The 22682-nt window shown below is 37.8% G+C and overlaps 2 protein-coding genes across 4 annotated transcripts; one reads left to right on the top strand and one right to left on the bottom strand.

Moving 5' to 3' along the window:
* Positions 1–1788: 1788 nt before the first annotated feature.
* Positions 1789–2818, bottom strand: LOC103981496 (abscisic acid receptor PYL12-like). The gene has a single exon (XM_009398243.3). The coding sequence runs from the start codon at positions 2586–2588 to the stop codon at positions 2019–2021; it is 570 nt and encodes a 189-aa protein (XP_009396518.2). The 5' UTR covers positions 2589–2818; the 3' UTR covers positions 1789–2018.
* Positions 2819–6055: 3237 nt separating this feature from the next.
* Positions 6056–21043, top strand: LOC135635607 (serine/threonine-protein kinase EDR1-like). Of its 3 annotated transcripts, none has more exons than XM_065146801.1 (18): positions 6056–6295; positions 8530–8584; positions 8682–8914; positions 9037–9240; positions 9635–9826; positions 9943–10202; positions 12026–12151; positions 12339–12413; positions 13525–13620; positions 14029–14115; positions 15335–15455; positions 16423–16696; positions 17790–17913; positions 18001–18020; positions 18130–18286; positions 20212–20500; positions 20594–20666; positions 20756–21043. In XM_065146801.1, the coding sequence occupies exons 1-18, from the start codon at positions 6281–6283 to the stop codon at positions 20836–20838; spliced, it is 2484 nt and encodes an 827-aa protein (XP_065002873.1). In that variant the 5' UTR covers positions 6056–6280; the 3' UTR covers positions 20839–21043. The 3 variants fall into 3 exon arrangements, with proteins under 3 accessions (XP_065002873.1, XP_065002874.1, XP_065002875.1); XM_065146802.1 differs by having other exon boundaries at positions 6056–6401; XM_065146803.1 differs by lacking the exons at positions 6056–6295; positions 8530–8584 and having other exon boundaries at positions 8776–8914; positions 9134–9240.
* Positions 21044–22682: the final 1639 nt, after the last annotated feature.

Raw genomic sequence — 22682 nt, 5'->3', positions numbered from 1 at the left:
AAAGATGGAAAGAAAGCACGTAGCGATTATTACTCTTATCGCCTTTTTTAATTCAAAAGTTCTATTGGAAATCTTCTACGCGTTTTTTGTACTACCCACGCGGCTACCGGCCATTTGCGCTGAGGCCCATCTGGGTCCGGCAGTTGCCTCCTGCAAGCGAGAGGCGCGAGGCGAACCCAAGGACGGAATGGCTAGGAGAAGCATCGCTGTTACTCGTTACATCTATGCCTCCTCTTTGGAACGTCGGGTCGAACACGCCCACTGCCCTTTTGGCCGACCGTTTGTTTGTTTATTATTTTTATTTAGATTTTTTACTTACCTCTAAACCAAAATAATTAAAAAAAATATTTTTTTTTCAAATCATCTCAAATTTTAAAAAAATTTAAGAGTATTTATTATTAGAAATGACCATTTTACTTCTATGATCTTTAGTTATGTCTCCATCCGATTACATGTCTATTTTATCAGTTGTTTTCTTTCACTTTGCATCTAACAATCTCACCTATGAATCCTTGCTCACATGCTATGATGGATCGCAACCCTCATCCTTCAAACCCCCCCCCCCCCCCCCCCCCCACCAAGCCACTTGTACCTCAGCATTCAAGTTGATAACTAATATTAGTCGCCCCGTTTCCTTTCCTTGTCACTTATGCCTTTCGCATGAGGGTCAATTTATTGAGCAATTAAGTGTGGCTAGAGTTGGAGCTAGATAAAAATCTTTCAAAGCTACTAGAGTAAAATAGTATTTTTATACAATTATAGGTGTTTTGTAAAAAATTTGTTAACTTGAGATACTCTACTAAAAAAACTTGAAGTTAAGGCCTTTTTCTAAAATATCAAAACAAAAATTGATTATTATAGTATTATAATCGAAAAATTGATTATATTCTTTCATTTGTTATAGTATTATAATCTGTTACAATATTTTGATCATCATAACAAAAATATTATAAAATTTATTTAAAAATATGATAAATAAAAAAATTGAATCAAAAAATCATTTGATATCTCATACTAGAATTCAAATAGGTATTTTTAATAGTTTAGGAACAACATCACTTAAATAAAAATAAAAAAATAGATTATTATAGAGATTTGGTCATCAAAACATAATAATAATAATAATTATTATGAAACCTATTTGAAAATACTATAGATCATACAAATGAACTCTTAACCTATACTAAATCTACCAAAGGACTAATAATATGATATCATAATGGTCTACGAACAACGACAACCTAAAAGATATAGTATGATATCACTTATAGTATTTTTTAAATAATTTTATAATATTTTAAAATTTTAATAAAAAAAATATAAATATTATTGAAAAAAAACTATAAAGGACTCAAACGAAAATACACTAATAATCCAAAACCAATGAAAATATTGAATATTTTAAATATTTTTTTGAATTAATGGTACAGCAAAAAACACTAAAAGAAGAATGTTGTTTGAAAAAAAAAACCCAAAATAATTTTTTTTAAAAGAAAATCATCCTATATATTTTGAAATAACAAATTTATCCTTATAAATGCTACGTAACTCTCACGTTAATAACTTATATGGTAGCTTCTAAAAACTTATATGAATTTTAAATTAAAAAATAAATAATCACTTATTTTGCAGGGATATATATAGTTTGGTTATGCAATGCGTTTTGGATGATTAAAAGCTCGAGCAGGGAGGGATTGACCGGATTCGGAGTTCGGTTCCATGGACCCACGGTGAATGCGCTCACAAAGAGGATCGAAGACGCCACATAGGACTCCCGAACATTACGCTAAGTCGCATCGTCATTAAACCAAACCAAACTACCTAAGAGCATTACGCTAAGTCGCATCGTTTGTACATCTACGCGTAGTATAAGCACACACAGACCAGTGGCACTTTACTGTTCCCCCTCAAGGTTACAACCTTACGCCGCAAGACTGCAACCGAGACCGGTAGAAAGCAGCACGTGCTTTCGTCCCTCGGGTTGCACGCTTCAAGTAACCATCAACCGAGGAATCAGCTCAGCCGTCGGCTGGCGATCCAGTCATCTCCTCCGAGATGCTCGCCAGCGACCTGAGGTTGCACCGGATGATGGTGTCCGCGAACACGCAGGTATCCTCCGCCGTGTTGCCCGGCGGCACGTCCACCACGTACGACTCCACCACGACGGTCCCCGTCCCGCCACCGCTCACGTGGAGCGTCGTTGTCGACTGGTAGTTGCTGAGCCGGTGGTCGCCGCCTACGACGGAGAAGCTGATGACGTGCCGGTCGTCGTCCAGCGTGTCCAGCCGCTCCGTGCTGGTCCCCGCCGGCAAGCCGGACACCACCGTCACCTCCCTCACGCTGCCCACCCCACCGTCCCCCGCGCTCAGCTCGCAGTCCTTCACGAACTTCTTGTAGTCCTGCGGCCGGTCGAAGCGCCGGACCAGCGACCAGACCGTTGGCAGCGGCGCCGCCACGTACTGCACGTTGACTGAGCCGCACTGCCCCGGGCCCTTGTGCCGGCTGTGGTACCGCCTTAGCACCTCCTGCGTCGCCGGGCTCCCCGCCGCGGGTCTCGGCAACAACGGCATGTTCGTCACGGACCGCATCCGTCCTTATCGTCACCTACTCAAGCTCGCGATCACTGCTTATAAGACTCCTCCCAGTGGCGGTGATACCCAAAGTCTAAACGCGGGTCTTGCTTCTAGACCAAGTACATCATGCGTTAGCTATTTTGTCTTGTCCGGGTGAGACTTTCCTATCTCGAACGTATCCTAACCCATGTTTAGGCCTTCAGACCACGATAACAACTGGTTTCAATTCATTTTGCATGTGCTCGAACCATATTGTCAAGGTGACCTCGGTACCCTCTTGTTCTTGGTGTTCTTATTGGGGTGAATAAAGGTGTTGGGATGTAGCTGGCAGTCTTGTCCGGCATTGACTAGCGAGCTAATTCTTTGGTGACAAAAGAATTATCCTGCTTGGCAGCTCATCCTGCTTGTGAGATCGGCGCACGGTCCCGCTAACCGTGGCTCACGGTCCACCTTGGCAGCGGCGGTGGGTAGAGCGGGATATGACGGTGGCAAGGACGAGGAAGAAGACAGAGGCGGAGTTTGCCGGCCGACAAGTAACTGGATAAAAAGCTCAGACGGCGTGCGGGGGGGGGTGTCCTCGGCACGAGGGCCGCGCGACGTTGTGGCTCCGGGGGGCAGAAATGGATGGTGCTGATCGGCACGTGGCTTTGTCGTCCCATGCAAGCGGATAAGTACGCGCACTGTAGCTGCTCCGTTTTCGAGTTCATAAAGAAAAAGTAGGGAAACAAAAAAGGAGAGGAAGAAAACAAAGCAAAAGGAGGATGTCGTCTTCCTCCGAGCTCCATCGTCGGCGGCCCGGCGAGCTCGGTCAGATATTTCTTTGGGGCTCTCCCCAAAAGATCTTCCCTGTTGCGGCGGCTCCCCCGCGCTCTCTCTCTATCTCCCACAGACGCGACCCGTGGGGCCCCAAGGTGAAGTCACCTCCGACCTCACCAGCGCGTCCCACTGGTAGGCGGACCAAGTAGGGTGAGGGTCAGAGTGCCTGGCGAGCTTCGGCTCGAGGACTTGGTGAACACGACATAGGTTTGGCACGGAGAATTCGGGTAGGCGTCGTGATATGCTATTATGTATCAATTCGAACGATTTATGCTCAATGTAACATGTAATTCGTTGGTGTAATATGATTAACATACATTTATATTTATATTCTTAATGTGTGTTTAGATAAGGATATTTAAATAAATATATTATTTTTGTGAAATGTTTTAAGTATTTGATAAATGATAGATAAAATCATAATTTAAATATGCATTGATATGAAAAAGTATTGTTTGGTAAAATTATATTTTAAAAATTCATTAAATTTTTATGTAATGAATTAATCTCTATAATTTTTTAAATTTTTTATTTATTTTATTTAAATTAATAAAATAAATAAATGTAATCTTATAAAAAAATTCATTCGACCTAGATATATAATAAATACAAATTTTAATCATATAAATAAATATACAATAACTTTTTAAAATAAATAAATAAAATTTTATTTTATATTAGACAAACCATGTTAGTCGTAATTTTATGATTTTAGATAATAATAATATAGGATACTTTATAATTTTTAAAAAATATATTTGTATCCCATAAATACTAAAACATGATTGCGAGGTACCTCATCAACATTTGAACTTTTGTAATATAGCATTTCAACCAAATATGATTTTAAAAAATATTAAATATCAAATCACATTTCAGATATGTTCACAAACATATCCCAAATATCACACTAGATGTTTTACTGTCCAATTGACTCTTTACTACTTGATAATTTTCAATGATTCAACAAATTGTCATATGAATTAAATATATATTTACTCTTAGTCAACATCCAAAAATTACTATAAAGGGTCTTATGCTACCCGAATTTTTTTCTAGCTTAAATTATATATTATATGTATGTATGTATGTATCGATACGTTTTTAATTTAATTTTATAGGAAACTCAATAGAACTATGATTGACTTGAAATCTCTAACATATCAAATAATTAAAATACATCATGACATCCGGATGCTAAAAAGAGGACCAACGTATTATAAGATAATCGAGTTGAATCATAGAAAAAGATCATTATGTGCTAATACAAACTCATGGTTCATGATTACGATCAAGAAATACCTTCTTCCCGATTCCTGGGATATTAAAACAGAGTTTAGACCCGTGTGTGTGTGTCGTAAAAAAAGAATCCATTGGGACTGTGATTCAATATGATATTATCCAGCTGAGTTTGGACCTGAATATTTGGTTGTTATCGGATCCGTTACGGGTTCCAAACCCGACCATAAATTCACAGCAGACTTGAACTGTGTGTCATCGATCGCGATTAGAGGAGGGTTGGACAAGCCACGTCCAGCACGAGAACGAATGAGCCTAAGTCGGACCCGCCATCCACCATCTGCAACAAATACCGCGACAAAGGCAAAATTTGGGACGACGCCAGTCATCAACTTGTTATCTAGCTACACGTCAAGTAAGCCCAGACGTCTCTTGGTCAACTGCGCAACCCACGACGGCCATGAAAGAGACAATAAAGAAAACGATTTAAAGCAATGAAACGTCCAATTATCCTCCTTAACCATTCTCATGACTATTGTCCTAAGTTGGTTGTCCTTTTTTGCAGCCGAGTCAAAAAGGTCACTTTCTCGAACTGATTCCGTTACAGCTGAGACATACATGAACCCCACATCGTTCAAACCGTACTCAGTTCACGTGTACAGAAAAAGCCCATGCCCCATTTGAAAGAGCTTTTTGAAGTTCGAACGAGGAGGAGGGAGTGGGCTAAACCGTTAAATTATCACTAGTCACGACCGAAACATGCCATTTATTTTTCATTTTAATTAAATATCTATCATTAATCATAATTCAGAATCGAAATAATGTGATTTTAATTGACATTAATAATAAAGTACCAAAGGCATTTCAAAACGTCCTGTCCAGCTTCGTGACGAGATGACGTGGAAGAGAATGCGTGGGGCCGAAGCTGAATGCTTCCGTGCAGTTTGCCTCGCCACTAAATCCAACCATATGATGTGGGCGAATCACAAGCATGGTTTGTTTGGTCCTAACCCACCGTGCGATAAAACAAACACACTTTCCGCATCCGTCTTTCGATTCGAATGCCCGTTCGACCATCCCGTTTGACAGCCCGGGCACTCAGGCGGGTCCCACGTGATTTCTCGATTCCGCGCAGAGGGTAAGCACGGGGGTGGTTGGAAATTCGAACCACCAAGATGACGTGTGAGCTTCAACGTTTCGACCGCGACATGGCTACGCTCCGCGTCGACGGTAGAATGCGAACGACGGGAGCACGTCACCATAAAACTCGTATTAAGTCAAATTCATGATCACCGTCCAATGACCGAGATCGAAGGAGATCCTGATCTCCCGCATAGTACTTGTACGCGCAAAAAATAAATAAAGAAGATTTCATCAATAAATCGAATTATTTCTAACCCGCTATATCATTTCTTTGGTTCGTTCATTTCCCCTCACACTTTTGTTCTCCATCTTCCTCACTTTCTCGCCCTCGTATTGATGCTCTAGATCTCTTCGATTTCCTGTTCTTATCAGTATTCGGGCTCCTGATTCCGATCGGCGTGTCGGTCGGTAGATTCAGATCCGCGATCGCTACCGGACTCTTCGACCGCATTTTCAGTCCTTGACGGTTATTCGAATTCGGTGAAGATGAACGGATTCGTCCGCCGGCGATGGATCGATTGAAGGCGCGTTGATTTGTTCGATTCTATCACAATATGGTTCCAATGCGTTTGAATTTGTTTCGGTGTTGGTGGAATTATGTTGATGCGTTGCACTTTTGACTAAATTGGGGTATTTTGGTTCTCTCTACTCGTTTAATCTTTGCAAATTCGAATTGATTTCTTCGACTAGGGCAGCAAGGAATTGCGATATCATTTTTTAATTGACGATAAGGAGAATCGGTCTCTTAAAACCTTTGGATACTGGAAGTTTGATGTCTATTGCTTTAATAATTGCTCCGTAATGTTTCGTGGTTGATGTTATTGCCTTGCTTTTGAATGATATCATGGTTTACTGATAGAGACGGTGCTGTCTTATTTGAGTAAGAAGTATCATTTACGATTTCTGGCGGTTTAGCAGTTAAACAGCTTTTCCACGTAGTTACTTGGATCTTATATGTGAAGGATATATGACGATTTGTCAGAATGTACGAAATTATTGGTTCTGTTTTGTTTCAGCAGTTTCTGTTGGTTCTTGGAGAATGTAGAGAGTGGCTGCAATCCGTTACAATTTGGGACGATTTCTTTGTATAACTAATTATTAATTTACCTGGTCATCGAAGTTGTAGCTCTTCCTTTAAGTCTGATTACCTCACAGGAAGATAGCAGTGCTGATTATAAGAGAGTATAGAGACCTGGTTAGGATGTCATGCCATAAGGATTAGACTAGCACTAATATATGCTCCCATCACCAAAATGGTTATTATGCTTTTACCTTTCATGTATCAGGAGAAACTTGGGAAACTTCGGCAGTCAATTAGATTTGTTAGCCTGAGTTTGTGCCAAACTCTATGCTTGGGAAGCTGATAATGGTTGATGTCCTCCACGCTAGATTGAATTTTTTCCTAAACTTGGAGCTATCAGGTTCCAATATCCAAAAGACCTATGTGGGAAGAAAATTCCAGTCATCTTTCCTCAAAGAAGAATTATTCCAATCACTGTTTGCATGGCCTTGATGATGTTTTTCTCTTGATCTCAATGGAATTCCTTCACACTTGGTGCTGTTGGCATATTGCTTAAATTTAAATGGTCGAGCTTTATTAAAATCATGAGCCTTTAGCTATGTGAATTTGTTGCAATCACATGATGACATTCTTTTTAAATTATCCCTGTGGTGGAAGAGAGGCTAAATGCTTAGTTTTACATGCTCCAACTAATTATGAGTTCAAGCTTTAATTTGAAATTTTATGTGACTTGGCTCCTGTATGGTAGTGAGGTCAAATATATATTTTGTATGAGTGAATGGAAAGAACAACTTAGGAGGACGACAGTCCCAAAATTATTTGTATTTTAATTTTATCAAATATCTGATGATTAATTTGGTTAGTCTCTTTAAGCTTACATTTTCATGAAGTTTCCTCCACTGAGAGGATATTAATGGAAACAATTCTTTAGCTTGCTTCCTTGTTTGCCACCGAGTGTCAGTGCAATGCTGGATCAGGCATCACATGTGCATTATGCAACCAAAGCAGTGCTTGCACTTTTTATATCTTATGACCAGAAAATTGCTATCTTATGGCTGCTAATAAATTTGATCATCTTACAATAACAAATAGTTGTTTATTGTGGATATACGTGAGCAACTATCATTTGACTTCCTGTGATGGTCCTGGCTATAGGGAATCCCAAATGTCTGTTATTCAAATTCCTGCAATTTCTTTTTATTTCATTTGTGGCGTCCCATAATCCCAGTATATCTCATCCATGGCCAATTTGATTGTCGGCACTGTTATTAGTTTTATGTAAGCGATGGTGGCTGAATGCACATGTTTGGCTTATTTTACTTTGTTTTTGACAAATGAAACATTTTGACTGGAGCATTAAGAAATATGTTCTGCTGCTTATCCTATGGTTTTGGAGCATGTTAGAAAACTGGAATTCCTGCTGATCTTTTTCTTGTTTCTAAATAATTTAGTTTCACTGGTGAAATCTGTCTCAAGTTTGGCAAAGACTGGCAATTTTCAGGCATAACATCTAAAGTAGAAAAACATTTAGCAGTCTTACAGCTACTTAAATGCCATTTTAGTTCCTGTAAAAGTTGACATAGATTCTTGATACACATGATGCAACCTCTACTTTGTTACATTATACTTTACTATGAAGTTTACTTCTTATTAAGAAGAACATGTGACAATTAGCTTCTCTGATTTTATGTCTGCTTGTGGAAAAGTTTGCCTAACTCAGGTTTCTTGTATCTGTAGACATTAGGAACGATGGAGGAAGGAAATTTAAAAGAAAATTACTCTGATCTTATTGGTGAGCTTTGTTTATATAGTACCCAACGTCCTCTATGGGATGAAAAGTGAGAGGAATTACTTCTATATTTTGTGTTCCTGAAAAATGGAATTGTCAGGTGATTCAACACGTTCTGAACCAGTGGCTTCTAATGCTGTTTGGTGGCACTCAGATATTGCAGAAAATTTAAAGTCTGTTTCTTTGGCTCCACGAGGAGAAACTTTGACTACTGGAGGGTTTCCATGTGATGTATGGCAAGCTGAATACTCATCTCAGGCTGCTTCTCAAATATTGTGGTCCACTGGAACTTATTCAGGATTGATACCGAATGGCTTCTATTCTATCATTCCAGTGAGAAATAGAATATTTTACCACAGATTTTATTTTTATTTGCTGAATCTTTATTGTTTCCTTAGTTTGCTTTTATTCCTTTGAGCAACACACAGATTTTTTCTCTTATTTAATTAATGCAGGATAAGAAACTTAAGGAGCTTTTTGACACTATTCCATCTCCCGATGGGCTTTATTCTCTTGGTATGGAAGGGTCTAAGGCTGACATAATTCTTGTAGATGCAGAAAAGGACAAGAAACTCTGCATGTTGAAGCAGTTAAGTGCGGCCATGGTGAAAGGACTATGTGCGAATCCTGCTTTAATAATAAAAAAGATTGCTGGCTTGGTTAGTATTCTTTTGAATATCTTAATTGATTTATCCCACCAACTTAATTATATTTTTGACCAGGCTACTTCTCACTACGTTTTCTTTTTCTTTATAGTTAAGCAGGTTGGATTAAATGACACTTAAGGGAAGCAAATGTGCTAGTTTTATGAAATCAACCAAACCATCATATTTTGTTTTCACACGTATTTAAGAAATATAATCTTTTAGAAAATGGGTAATAGGTGCCTTTGCTGGATCATGTTTTATGTTTTATTTATAGGTATTTATATAAATATCTAAGAATACGTATTTTTAGGTTGAATATAAACATGTAATATGTATAGTCATCATATAGTATAAAAATCATTCTCATTTTATGTTGTCTCATGCTTACTTTCTGGTTCAAAATTAGGTCTTTGACTTCTATAAGCGTCCAAATTCAGATCTGAGTCCTGCAAAAGCTGCAGTAGAAGATGTTTCTCATTTGATGGATAATAGAGGCATCCAACTGCTTGGACAGATTAGGCAGGGATCATGCCGGCCTCGAGCAATTTTGTTTAAAGTTCTAGCAGATGCTGTTGGTCTTGAGAGCAAACTTGTGGTGGTAGTAATCATTTCTATTATATCTTAGTATGATTAGGTTTCTCTTCATACACTGAACTATGTTGTGACATTGAGCCTATCTAAATGGTCACTTTTTCATATTATGTATTTGTATAGGGTCTACCTAATGATGGTGGTGTCAAATGCATAGACTCATTCAAGCATATGTCTGTGGTAGTTGTGCTGAATTCTGTGGAGCTACTTGTGGATCTTATGCGCTATCCTGGACAGTTGATTCCATTTTCAACCAAGGCGATATTTATATCCCATATTTCTGCAGCAGGGGAGAGCGACTCTGCTGAGTATGACTCTTGTGATTCTCCTCTCGAACCCAACAGTCCATTATATGGGCTCTCGGACAAAGTGGAAGCTGCGGGGTATGTATCATGTTTGCATTAGTATGATACCCGTTTTTTTTATTTTTTGTGATGTATATCTAGTTGTCATTTTAAACTGACATATAATTATTTGTGGGCCAATTTCCAAATATATAACATATGTTGCATTTTCAGTCCATTCAATAGAGTCCTAGTGTCCTATTTTTCCTTTTACTATCACTATCCAGGGGGTAATTTAAATTACTTGATCTGTTTTTTCATCTCACATGCAATAACCATTACAAAAGATTTTAATTTCCTCTAAACATCGCCAATAGATGGTGGAAGATGGAGTATTAAGCAACTGGAGTTCATATCCATATTGAAGTAGGAAAGCTCTTGGTTAAATTTTAGATTGTTTTATTGTTTAAATAGTTAAATCATTTCTCTTTATGTTGTAATACTTTTCTTGACACTATTTATGCTGCACTACCATCAATATTATCATTACTTAATTTTACAAGAATAATATTTAACTTACTTAGTTGGGATTAAATGGTAGTCATAAATGTAATGTTGACTCCTTAAGTAACTGGGACTCATATCTAGACTGACTTAGGGGCCAGCAACCAAGGTCATTATGTATGACTTAACAGGAAATGTAACTGCATGTGTACTATATTTGCTTGAAGAATTTCTCTAGTAAGGGTTTGAATGTTCTATCTTCGGTCTCATTGTCTGTTTACATCTTTCTAATCTCTCAATTTGCCATCGAAGCCCTCTTTTCTTTATATCCTTTTCTCCAATCACTTTTCCCTTTGTCTAATATTTTTCATCATCCTTCATCTGTTGATCACTTGTGCCTTCATACACCATAAAGACTGTTGCAGCCTTTATGGAAGCACTGTTTACATTATCTATTGATCTATTCCTTAATTTCTTCTTGAACTTTGCATAGTTAGAATTAAGGGTCAAAATGCCTTTTCTGTACCAATTTTAGCATCTATTGAAATGATATGATGGCAGCATTATAGGTGGTATACCATCCTACATCGGCCTGTGTCATTGAATAGAGTAAATAAAATGAATGATAGATGTACCATTATCAAGCTGTAGGTTTCAATTCTAATACTTGGTTAGACCCTCAAATGCTACATACTGGTTTGACCAATATATAAAAACTTGGTTAGACTATCTGATGAAGCATTTGTCTCTGAACTGAAACTGTGCAGACTCTGTCAGCTTTTCAAATCTCTCTCCCAAAATCCAAAAGCATGGACCAACTAACCAGAATGCTGTGTTCCTAGTTCAATCATTTGACCATCAAATATCTCTCTGCTTTATTTCTTGTACTGGGACATCAGGTTGATTTTTTTTTGTCAATAACCAATAAATCTGATACCTTGGGGCCATAACCTGCTTGCAGACCTTCCTTTGTTTAATCCTGCATTGGCTTTGCTGAATATATGAGAAGTCTGCTTTAATTCAATGTGAATTTCTCGTTTTCAGATTGTAACTAGTGGAGCTAATTTCTTTAAGACATCTCCAATTTTTTGGAGAAAATTATTTCAGAGCTTTCTTTCTTAAATTGTATACGATGTCTGTTTTTACAGTAAAGCACTAGTCTTTTTTGTTGTAAGTAGAAGCAAGAAAGTAGAATGCAATTATTATAAAACCTATGGGAATCACTTAACGGATTATTGAATATTTGTTTCATATTATTTTCTTGCTTTGAAGTGTTTTCTGTTGCAAAAAACGCCAAGTTTGTTGCTATTGTTATACTTTTTTATTTTTGCTCTTTTACAAGTTCCTGTGGAATTAATTGTCTTAGCTGCACCATATGTTGTTTAGTGAATTCAAATGGCTTCATCCTAATATGACAGTTCAGAGCACAATGAAACTCTCCAATCTTTGTATCAGCGGAGAGCTGACCCATCATCTAGCCTGCTTGATCATTCACTGCGTAGGGTCATGCTGAGATCAACAACTTTTGCTGAGGGAAATTTAAGGTAATATTTTGAGTTGAAATGGTCAACCATTGATTCTCGTCTCTTTCACCTTTCTTTTGCTAGATTTTAAGCTAAAGCTTATATTGTCTATCATCTTTTAATCCTTTTTCCACTTAATAACATCATATTTGAGTTTCTGCTTTATGTTCATTTCTTTGTTGGATGGCTAAATGATTGTATCACATAGTGAACCAGACATTGCAAATGCATTTTGGAGGCGCAGCAGGAGGAAAGTTGTTGCTGGACGTACAGCTAGTTCAAGGTTTGTCTTGTTTAAAATTCTTATCAGTATATTTTCTGTGAATTTGTTCATATATAGTAGTAACAAATTGTTACATAACTGCCCTTAACCCAGGTAATGGTCTATATAATCTAGCATATTTATGCCTTTCAAAATGGGAGAAAACATCACTTCTAAGGTTATGGCCTAGTGTACATTTTGAGACTTACTGCATGACCATTTTGTTAAGGAGACGGTTTGTCTTAAACCCCTCATGCATTTCTAATTTTACTATCCTAATCCACTAGTAGTTCAAGATCCATCATCTGTTTCCTTTCATTTGTGTTACATTAAATTAACAAGACTTGCATATTTGTAGGAAATTCTATGTCCATCAACAATCCTTTTCTGTTTTTTAATGCATGAGTTGTGATTTAGGAAAAAGAACTCTGTCTGCAGGTTTGTTGTGCTAAGATTGTTGTGTGCTTCATGGAATATGGATACCTTGTTATTTTGCATGTTCTGAAGGACCTTCCTTTAGTTTTCTTTTTAACATAATCAGTTGGGAGTTCCTTAAGTGCTCAACATGTTTTTCATGAGTGAGGAAACAATCTGAGCATTTATTTGCTTGTGGCAGGTTGATTTCTGATATAGTATTACAAGTTACAAAATTCATATAATGTTTATTTAAGAAACCATAGATCCCGAAAAAGGAAATAATAATTATTTTAGCTATTACAACTGTGAGTGGACAAACTTTAAAATATCTACTGCATGCGTACTTGGAGATATGAGAATGACACAAATATGGATCCATGGTGCTGCCTGGACTTGCCCGTGGACAATTTTCTTTTAGCAAAGGATACATGTGCATGAACAAGTTGTTCAAATGATATATTCCAATACTTGTATCACATATTATAGTTCTGAAACGGATTAAATTTTCATAATGATAGGTATATTTGAAATGCACACAATTATCCTATAGAAAGCCTACATTTGTTTAAGGTCATGTTGTTACATCAATCTGTTACTTTCTCCTGTATCTTCTTTCATCTTTCTCCTCTTGTATCATGTTTGTAACATCAAAATTTGTGTTATTACTTGCAGTCCAAAGCTTTAGGATTACAACTTGTTTTTGCTGTACGTGCAGCCCAGAGCATCCTCTATGTAGAACACGAGGACGGTCCATGCTTGGTAGCGATAGACAGTCATTTAGAGAATATGCAGATGGTGTAACCATTTCAAGGTTCCTGAACTCTCCATTAAGTCATTTTAGTTTTTATCTTTCTTGTTCTCAGCTTTTCTGGGTGACTTTTTTTTGTACAAAGTCTGATTCATACTTGCAACTGTCTTTCCAAGTTCAGCTCCATAGATTTATTATTTCTATCATTCACTTTATCATCCCCTTCCTCTGCCTGAGCTTACTCAAACCCTTTGCCCATTTGTGAAACCTTTATCAAACATGTGAACTTCAGTCACTAGTGTAGAACCTTAAATGCACGTATATCGATCACCATGTAGACAATCAGTTTAATTTTTTTTAATGTGTATTTTAGCTATGAACACTTGGTTGTGTTTTGTTATTCTAGTTGCAGCCGAATGCTTATGGCATACATGATAGCAAGTTTAAGTGTTCTCAAAAACTCATTTGCAGGTCAGATGGTGCTTCAACATCTGATGCTCGTAGAATGCGGAGAAGAAGCATTAGCATTACACCCAAAATTGGGGATGATATTGTGAGGTTGATGCATGTTCTAGTTTGACTTACTTCATGCTTTTAATTCATTGAGAATTCAATAATTGATACTGCAATTCAATCTTCATCCCTACATGTTTATTTTCTGTACTTTTTGTTATATTTATGAATTAAGTACCATTAGAATTGTTTTCTAAAACTGAGTTTCAGGTTACCATATTATTTTGACCAAGGTTCGTAATTTCATACCGTACCGAAGTTTCGACGTTAGCTCGGTACGGTACGATACCGTATACCGAGCGGTATACTGCTCGGTATATATATATATATATATATATATATATATATATATACAAGGTTCGTCATACCGTACCGTACCGGCATTTCAACCTGGGCTCAGTATGGTACAGTACCAGTGTATCGGGCGGTACATCATAGCGTACCGAACGGTACACCCTGGTGTACCGAATAATTTTATACTTTTTCATACTGTAGCAGTGCTACAGTATAGTACTGCAGCACTGTAGCGGTACCGGACGGTCCGCATACCGGTAACCTGTCGGACCGGTACGTACCACTCGGTATGGGTGGTATGCTTCGGTATGGTAGACCTTGTATATATATATATATATATATATATATATATATAAGTTTATATATATTTATATATAAATATTCATCGAAAAAGGCGATGCGACGTCGCCTTATATATATATATATATATATATATATATATATATCGTTCCGTCCGGTAACAGGCGGTCCGTGTACCGGTCAGCTGACGGACCGGTATGTACCGCCTATACCGGGCTGTATTATTCGAAATTGTATACCTTGATTTTGACAATGTAATACTTCAAATGTATATCTGGTGTTATTATTACAAATATGGGTTTCCTCCAAGTATTTTTGATGATTAATATGAACCAAACACTATATGCTTATCTTATTATAAATGGGAATTTTGTTTCCACAACGCAAAATGTATAATAATGGATTTGCACAATATATATTCAGTTTATTGCATTGTGCAATTATGAATTCCCGGATGGTGATATCTTGTATATTGGTTGTCATGTTCCTATATGGCTATACCTTCTCATTTATTTTATATCTTGTTTGTTCCTTGGTATATGTGGAAACATGTCTTGTTCTTCTTGTTGTGATTTTTGTAAAACATATACTTCTACTTGTTTGTGTGAATTCAGTTAATTGTCCTGTGTTTTGATAGTTTCTCGTCGTTCTCATAAAGCTTCTTTTGCAGGACTGTTCGAGCAATGAATGAAACTTTAAAACAAAAACGTTTCCTGAGAGATCATGTTGTTGAAGCTTCAGGTTCATTCTCTATGAATGATAAACACAGGTTGAATGATCCATCAAGTAATGTATGTATCCTAGTTCCAAGGTTTGCTAATGCTTTCTTGTGGTTCTTGCATTCTCACTCATTTTTATGTAGACACCATATTCTCATAGATAGTTCACATTACAATTTACGATATGTATTGATACACATTGTATGATAATTCATTGGATTACCTGGTTCAAATACTCATAATCTATGACTGAGACTAAAGCTGCCCAAATTCAGATCATGTTATCTCTCATTTTCTTGACTTGTTACAGCTATATGGATCTTTTCTCCTATGTATGGTAGTACTATGAAGGTCTACCATGCTAACCTTAACGAGATTCTTGTACTCATCGGGACATCCTTTCGATAAGATATTGGGATGGGGCCTTGTGCCATGCTGAAGGTTTGGCAGCTGGCTCTAGTAAATGTGCTTGTGCCAGTTGGTATACGAACCATGTCATAGCATGTCAACTGCTACATGCAATACTTGCATGGCAACGAAAAGTTGACCTCTGCACCATATTTGAATATTTACTATTGAAACCTGATTAGGATCCTGCTGTTGTTCACCTGTACTCTTACTCCAGGCCTACACACATACTTGGGAATAATGGAGGGCGTGACGCCCACATTGAGAATTATGTGGGTACCACCTCTACAAAGATTCAAATAAGAATCTCTTCAAAATGTAGAGGCTAAGCCTGGTTGGCTTGTTTCTGTGCACCTTTAACTTAATAAATTCCTCATCACTGGTTGATAAGGCTATTCAATATTGATGTCTAGCTCATTCAACATACTACTTTCTTTGTGTCTCTTGTGCTTACTCGATGGATATGCAGTCTTTAAGATGTATTGCATTATTTTCTGTACTTTGCTTACTTTATGTTTCTTTGAATTTTTGTTTGGCTTTGCCTAAAGTGATTCCTGCTTTTTCTTATACTGAATGTGTGGAATTTCAACCGCATACTTAATTTTAAGCCTAATATCACTTTCTTTGGCAGGATGAAGCAGCATCTGGAAGACTTTCTAGTACATGTAATAATTTCAGAAAGCAAACAGGTTCGACTCAGAAGGCTATATCATTGCCTTCATCTCCTCATGGATATAGGGGTGAAACTTCAGATGTAAGTGGGGATTTTCTAAGAACAGAAGTCATGGAGTCAAAATGGAACAAAATTTTGCAGTCATCTTCCCTTCTGAATAAGCCTTTGCTACCCTTTGATGAATGGAACATTGTATTCTCAGAGTTAACTGTTGGGACACGTGTTGGAATAGGCAAGTAACTTGAAGAAATATATTTCTCTTGCATATCATTTCTGCATTTTGATTATGGTTTGCTTTTGAGTTAAATTGACCATGCTCAAATCTTCTGTTCATGATCCTTTCTTATCCTTATCTGCAACTGCATGTTTCCTCACTCCTATTTCTTTCACTGCATTACCAAAATCTAGCAAATGACCTATTCCGATTGTTCTTTTTAGCGATTGCTTAATTATGTATTATCAAGATACTGAAGTGCATTGCAAATGTATAACTTGAGTTGTGTACTGCAAGCAACTAGGGAGAAGCAAAATTTGTGTCAATCAATTACATCTTTACAGCAATCAGTTGCAGGTTGTCTTTATAATTGTGCAAGCCAATAAGATATATTTTCTATGTATGAATTAATCACGTTTAACACCCAAAAATTCCTTAGCTCAAAGAGGCTATCTTATAATGCTATCATTAAGGTTATGCAGAAGTTCTAATCTTGGTGCATATACAAGATGTACCATGTTAAATGATGGTTTGTACATGCATCTCCAATTGGAAGCAGTTAACTTCTTGAAGCGACTTAACAATATGCAAGCCAAGCAAAAGAACTTATAGTAAACAAGTAGGTATCGAAAGCCAGGAACATTCGGGTACATCAAAGTTTTTAATAGAAGACTCATATGAGGTCCTAGGGGTACCCTTCCCTTTCTTTTCCATAAATGGTTCTAGGAATATCTTTCATTACATATACCAGTGTACTTTTGGTGTCAGTCAGTGATGACATACCAAACAGTCCTTGCTATTTTTTATTTGTGCGCGAAGCATGTAATATCATACCGCAACATATATATCAGTCAGAGAAGATTCTGGTATGGGTTTTAGTATTATTATTTAAATCCATTTGTTCTTACTGTTTGAATTCTAACACCTATCACTTGCAAAAGAGTTGGTCTCAAGTTTCTTTAGCTGAACAGAACTAGAAAATGTGAAGCTATTTTCAGCAATTATTTGATCTTAAGAATTCATGCTGCCTACTATTTGTTAATGGGATATTATTGTCCTGCTAAGAATCGGAGGACAATATTGCTTAATAAATTATTTTACTTATGTTTAGGATTCTTTGGGGAAGTTTTCCGTGGCATATGGAATGGTACTGATGTTGCAATAAAAGTTTTTCTAGAACAAGATATGACAACTGAGAACATGGAAGACTTTTGCAATGAGATATCCATACTAAGGTATCACTTTCTTGCCATATATAAAGATTTAACATGGTCTTTCTGTTTTTAGATGCTTTTCTTACTGCATTCTTTTTCTCTTTTCAGCCGTCTTCGGCATCCTAATGGTAATGATTTTCTACTGTCAGATAGTGATTTGGGAGGTAGATTGAGCAATGAATCTTTTGCATACAACTTTCTTCACTTAATTCTGTTGTATATATTCTTTTTGTGCAGTTATATTATTTCTTGGTGCATGCATGAAGCCTCCACACCTGTCATTGATTACAGAATACATGGAGATGGGATCTTTATATTATCTTATACATACGAGTGGTCAGAAAAAGAGACTAAGTTGGCGTAAGAGATTAAAGATGCTTCGTGATATTTGCAGGCAAGTATCAAGAATGACCTACTTATCTTCTTTCCTATGGTTGTGCACTGTTCTACCTCCCATATTTGTTTTTTCTGTTCTTGTTTGGTTCTCTCTTCTATAATTCCTTTCCTATATCACCTTTTTTTTTGTATAGAATTTCCCTAGGATAGGACGAGTTCCTGACCTTTTCTTGGTAGATGCACATTAGGTTCCAAAATTCTCATAGTTTTTCTTCTTTTTTGTTCTTGTAGTCTGTCTTTTCTTCCTTTTAAATTCTTTTACTCGATTCTCAAAAGTAAGGCATCACTTGTTCTCCTTTTCTGCAGCCTACATACCATCTTAAGTTAAATGTTTTATGTCCATAATCTACTAAATGTAGAAAATTTTCGAGGTTGGCACTCTATTTTTGTCGTGTGATGTTTTTTCTCTAACCTTCTAAGTCGTCCTTGTTTCTTTAGCTACCAATATTACTAAAAAGATTGGCATTTTGTGTCATGGGGGTAGGCTAATATACAAGGTTCGTAATTTCATACCGTACCAGAGTTTCGAACTCAGCTCGGTACGGTACGATATAAGTATACCGAGTGGTACATTTCGGTATACCGCTCGGTGTATGTGTGTCTCGATATATATACATTTCGGTATATATATATATATATATATATACACTACATTGTCTCGATACTCCCGGCGCTCTACTCGCGTGAGGAGGTTTCCTTCTCCCGACAAAAAAAAAAAAGAAAGGAGACGTCGCTTGGTTTCTGCCCACATGGGGAGAAGAAACTGTTTCCTTCTCCCCACATGAAAAACAAAAGAGAGAAAGGCGACGTCACCCGGTTTCTCCGCGCACAAAAAAATGGAAAAAGAAAGACATCACTCCGTTTCTGCTCGCATAGGGAGAAGAAACTGTTTCCTTCTCCCTATACGAAAAAAAAAAAAAAGGGCGACGTCGCTCGGTTTCTGCCTGCGTGGGGAGAGGGAGAAGAAACCGAGGGTTGCTTCTCCCCATGCAAAAAAGTAAAAAAAGAAACGCCTCGTTCCTTCTACCTGCGTGGGGAGAATAAACCACTTCTCCTCGCGACATCACCGAGGCTTCTTCTCTCCCCATGCGGATGAGGAGAAGTCGCCGACGATGACAAGGTCTTATCACCTCAGATGAGGAGGCGACATCATCTGCGGCATCCGGCGAGGGAGGGCAGTGACAAATCAGGATCGTCGAGGGAGAGCAAAGTCGGATCTTCAGGTTTTCTCTTTTCTTTTCCTTCTTTCTTCTCCCTTTGCTAATACCATTCAGTAGCGGGCGATGACGGTCAATTTAGGGTGATAACGAAGTGGAAACAGCCCCAATCGATGCTACCACCCAATAGTGGCCGGTCCGCATATCGGTCTGCTGACGGAACGATACGTACCGCCCGGTACGGATGGTATTATTCGAAATTAAAATCCTTGCTAATACATTTATAGTATTACACCCAATATAGATGAAAGATTCTTGCCATAAGTTGGCACCTCCAGCATGTGTATGGCATGGCCCATTCCAAATATCTTTCACCCATACTGGCACATGCTACTTGACTCCACTTGGCAACATTTTACCATTTGGCTCTGCTTGCTCATTTTGGGAAAGTTCATAAGTGATTTTCCACTCCTTTTATTTGTTAAAGTTATTCAACGGCCAAGACATGTGAATCACTAGAGTTATTCCCACAAGTAAATTATCAGTTATGGTCCACCTAGAATGATTAACTATTCAATGATATTTTTTCCTTCCAATTATCCTTTCTATAGTATAGATTTTTCATGAATTAATGCTAGTAATAAAATTATGAAAAATAGCCAACCCTAAATAGTTGGGACTTACGATTTTTTTATTGTTATCATAATAAATTTATGGAACAAGCATTTTTCTAGTATTACCTGATTACTTGTTTCTTGGTTTCAAGGGGGCTGATGTGCATACATCGTATGAAAATAGTACATCGTGATCTAAAAAGTGCAAATTGTCTTGTGGATAAACATTGGACAGTTAAGATTTGTGATTTTGGTCTTTCGCGAGTGATGAAAGCTGGTCCAATGAGAGATAACTCCTCTGCGGGAACCCCAGAATGGATGGCTCCTGAACTCATACGCAATGAACCATTTACAGAGAAATGCGATATATTTAGCCTCGGAGTCATAATGTGGGAACTTTGCACTCTGAATAGGCCATGGGAAGGCATGACACCTGTTCAGGTGAGCTATGGTTTAGTTCTTGTCCAAAATATGTTCTGTTGCCACATAATCGTCTAAAGGAACTGCCATCGTCATGTTGTTTTCTGCTGTCAGGTGGTGTATGCCATTGCTACTGAAGGGAAAAGGCTGGTTATACCTGAAGGTCCTCTCAGCAGCCTAATTTCCGGTACATCAAATTTGAAGCTACAACTGGTTCTGAAATCCAAGCATATTATTTACTAATCAACTAATAGCTACTTTGCATATCTGTTGTAGACTGCTGGGCAGAACCTGATGAGCGACCAAGCTGTCAGGAAATCCTTACCCGCCTGCTTGACTGCGAATACTCTCTCTGCTGATGTTTTATGTGGACGGTGACATGTACAGCAACTGTAATTTAGTTCCTGCCGGTTTTAGCTGTAAAGTAGTTTCTCTACTAAGTTGTAACAGGAGCTTCAAACATCTTAGGTTTCAATCGTCGTCATATAAACAATTCAATATCAGTATCTTAATTATTCACGTTTAATGACCAATATCAGTATCCTAACTATTCACGTGTAGTTGTAGTGATGGACCTTCTAGGATTAGCTACTGAGTTTCTGGTTTTGAAATGTTACATTTACAATACTATTCTTAAAATTGTTGGTCATGAACGTCGACAGTTGAATCCCAAACTTGCACCTAATTGACTATCTCACTGGCGAGTTTTATTATTGGTTTTTTGCAGGTTATAGCTGGTTATTTGATCATCTGTACAGAAACAGAGACATCTTTCTCCCAGAGTGCGCCTCCTGTTCCTGTCCTAAACAAGGCTCACCTCCTTTGTATGTAGATTGGCCAGGTTACAACGTATGATTTCAATCTTAGCATTTACGAGGATCCTCCTCCAGCCATGGGTTTCAACATCTAATATAGTCGTTGCATACATTTTCCTTTTGGTGAAGCCTGAAACTGGATAGTCCAGTTGCCACATCTACGTGGGCCACCTTATGTGTGTTTTTGCTGTGTGTCCCACTCACGCATGTGATCATTTCTTTTTGTTGGGAAATCACGAGGGGTTCAGCATAAGTATCCAGTGTCTCTTGAGATATGGATTCGTTAATAATTACTCCTTTTGATTACTAGTTAGACCATTTGATTCTTAAAAGAAAAAAAAAAAAAAAAAGCTCTTTAATTTATAAAAGTTATCGAAGGGGTCAAGTCTAGACTCGACCAAATCGGTATTTGGTTCCATTTTGGTTAGTTATGCTTTCACCCCGTCGGTGCCTTTGGATAAAAGAAAATACCTTACCTAAATAGTGAAACAACCCACTATCTTTTATTCAAATTGTCCACTTTTCGCATGCGTTATTCTAAAAGTGGCTGTGTTGCTTTCATAACAAAAGACCACTCTTTGCGCTGGACAATGGATGCTCTCCATCTCGTTTTGTATAGAAACTTCACAGCCTCCTCGCACGAAGATGCTTTAGAAGATGTGCAGCCTTTGGCAAACCCTTCTTATGCAGGCAATGCAATTTGGCCGGACCGAATCAACCTCGAAGCTCACTTATGGTGATTCATCTTTCGGGCAATGTCCATTCCATCGTATCCAGTTCGTGAGCCATGGTCCCGACGCATACTTCAAAAGAAAACCTAAGTGGGAACAGGTGAACCTCTCAACCATCGACCTTTACATTTGTTTGGATCTCCTTTTTTTCTGTTGGAAAATACCAAAAGCGGCCGTTCATGCATATCTTTCTCAAAGAGTAAAGGGGCGAGGAAAAAGAAATAAAAAGTAGGCTCTCACGAAAGAGTTCCAAGTGATCAACATAGCATAATTGGGCGCAGCTTTAAGAGTCCCATTTGGTAGACCACCATACCACACCAAACCAAACCAAACCAAACCTTCTCTTCTTCCACGCTAGCAACAGATTGTTGCAGGAAGGTGAGCTGCTGCTTCATCGCTTCCTCTTGTTACATGCTTGACCTCCAAATCCTCGTATTTCCTAGCCACAACCCTTCCCGTCTTCATCATTAGATTCCTGTTTATAGAAAAAGTCGGATGGCATGTGGCATACATACCTTGCTGTATTTATATATGGCAGAACCTGTCGTACCCACATTACCTGTCGTTAGAAAAGAAGCAGCTAGCTTGTGTCCTAATAATTATATTTATATATGTATGTATTTATATTACTTTTTATCATATACAAATTGATAAGTT

The sequence above is a fragment of the Musa acuminata genome, chromosome BXJ3-4, assembly GCF_036884655.1.
Source record: "Musa acuminata AAA Group cultivar baxijiao chromosome BXJ3-4, Cavendish_Baxijiao_AAA, whole genome shotgun sequence".
Taxonomy (NCBI): Eukaryota; Viridiplantae; Streptophyta; class Magnoliopsida; order Zingiberales; family Musaceae; genus Musa; species Musa acuminata.
This window is presented reverse-complemented; position numbering and strand designations above follow the sequence as displayed.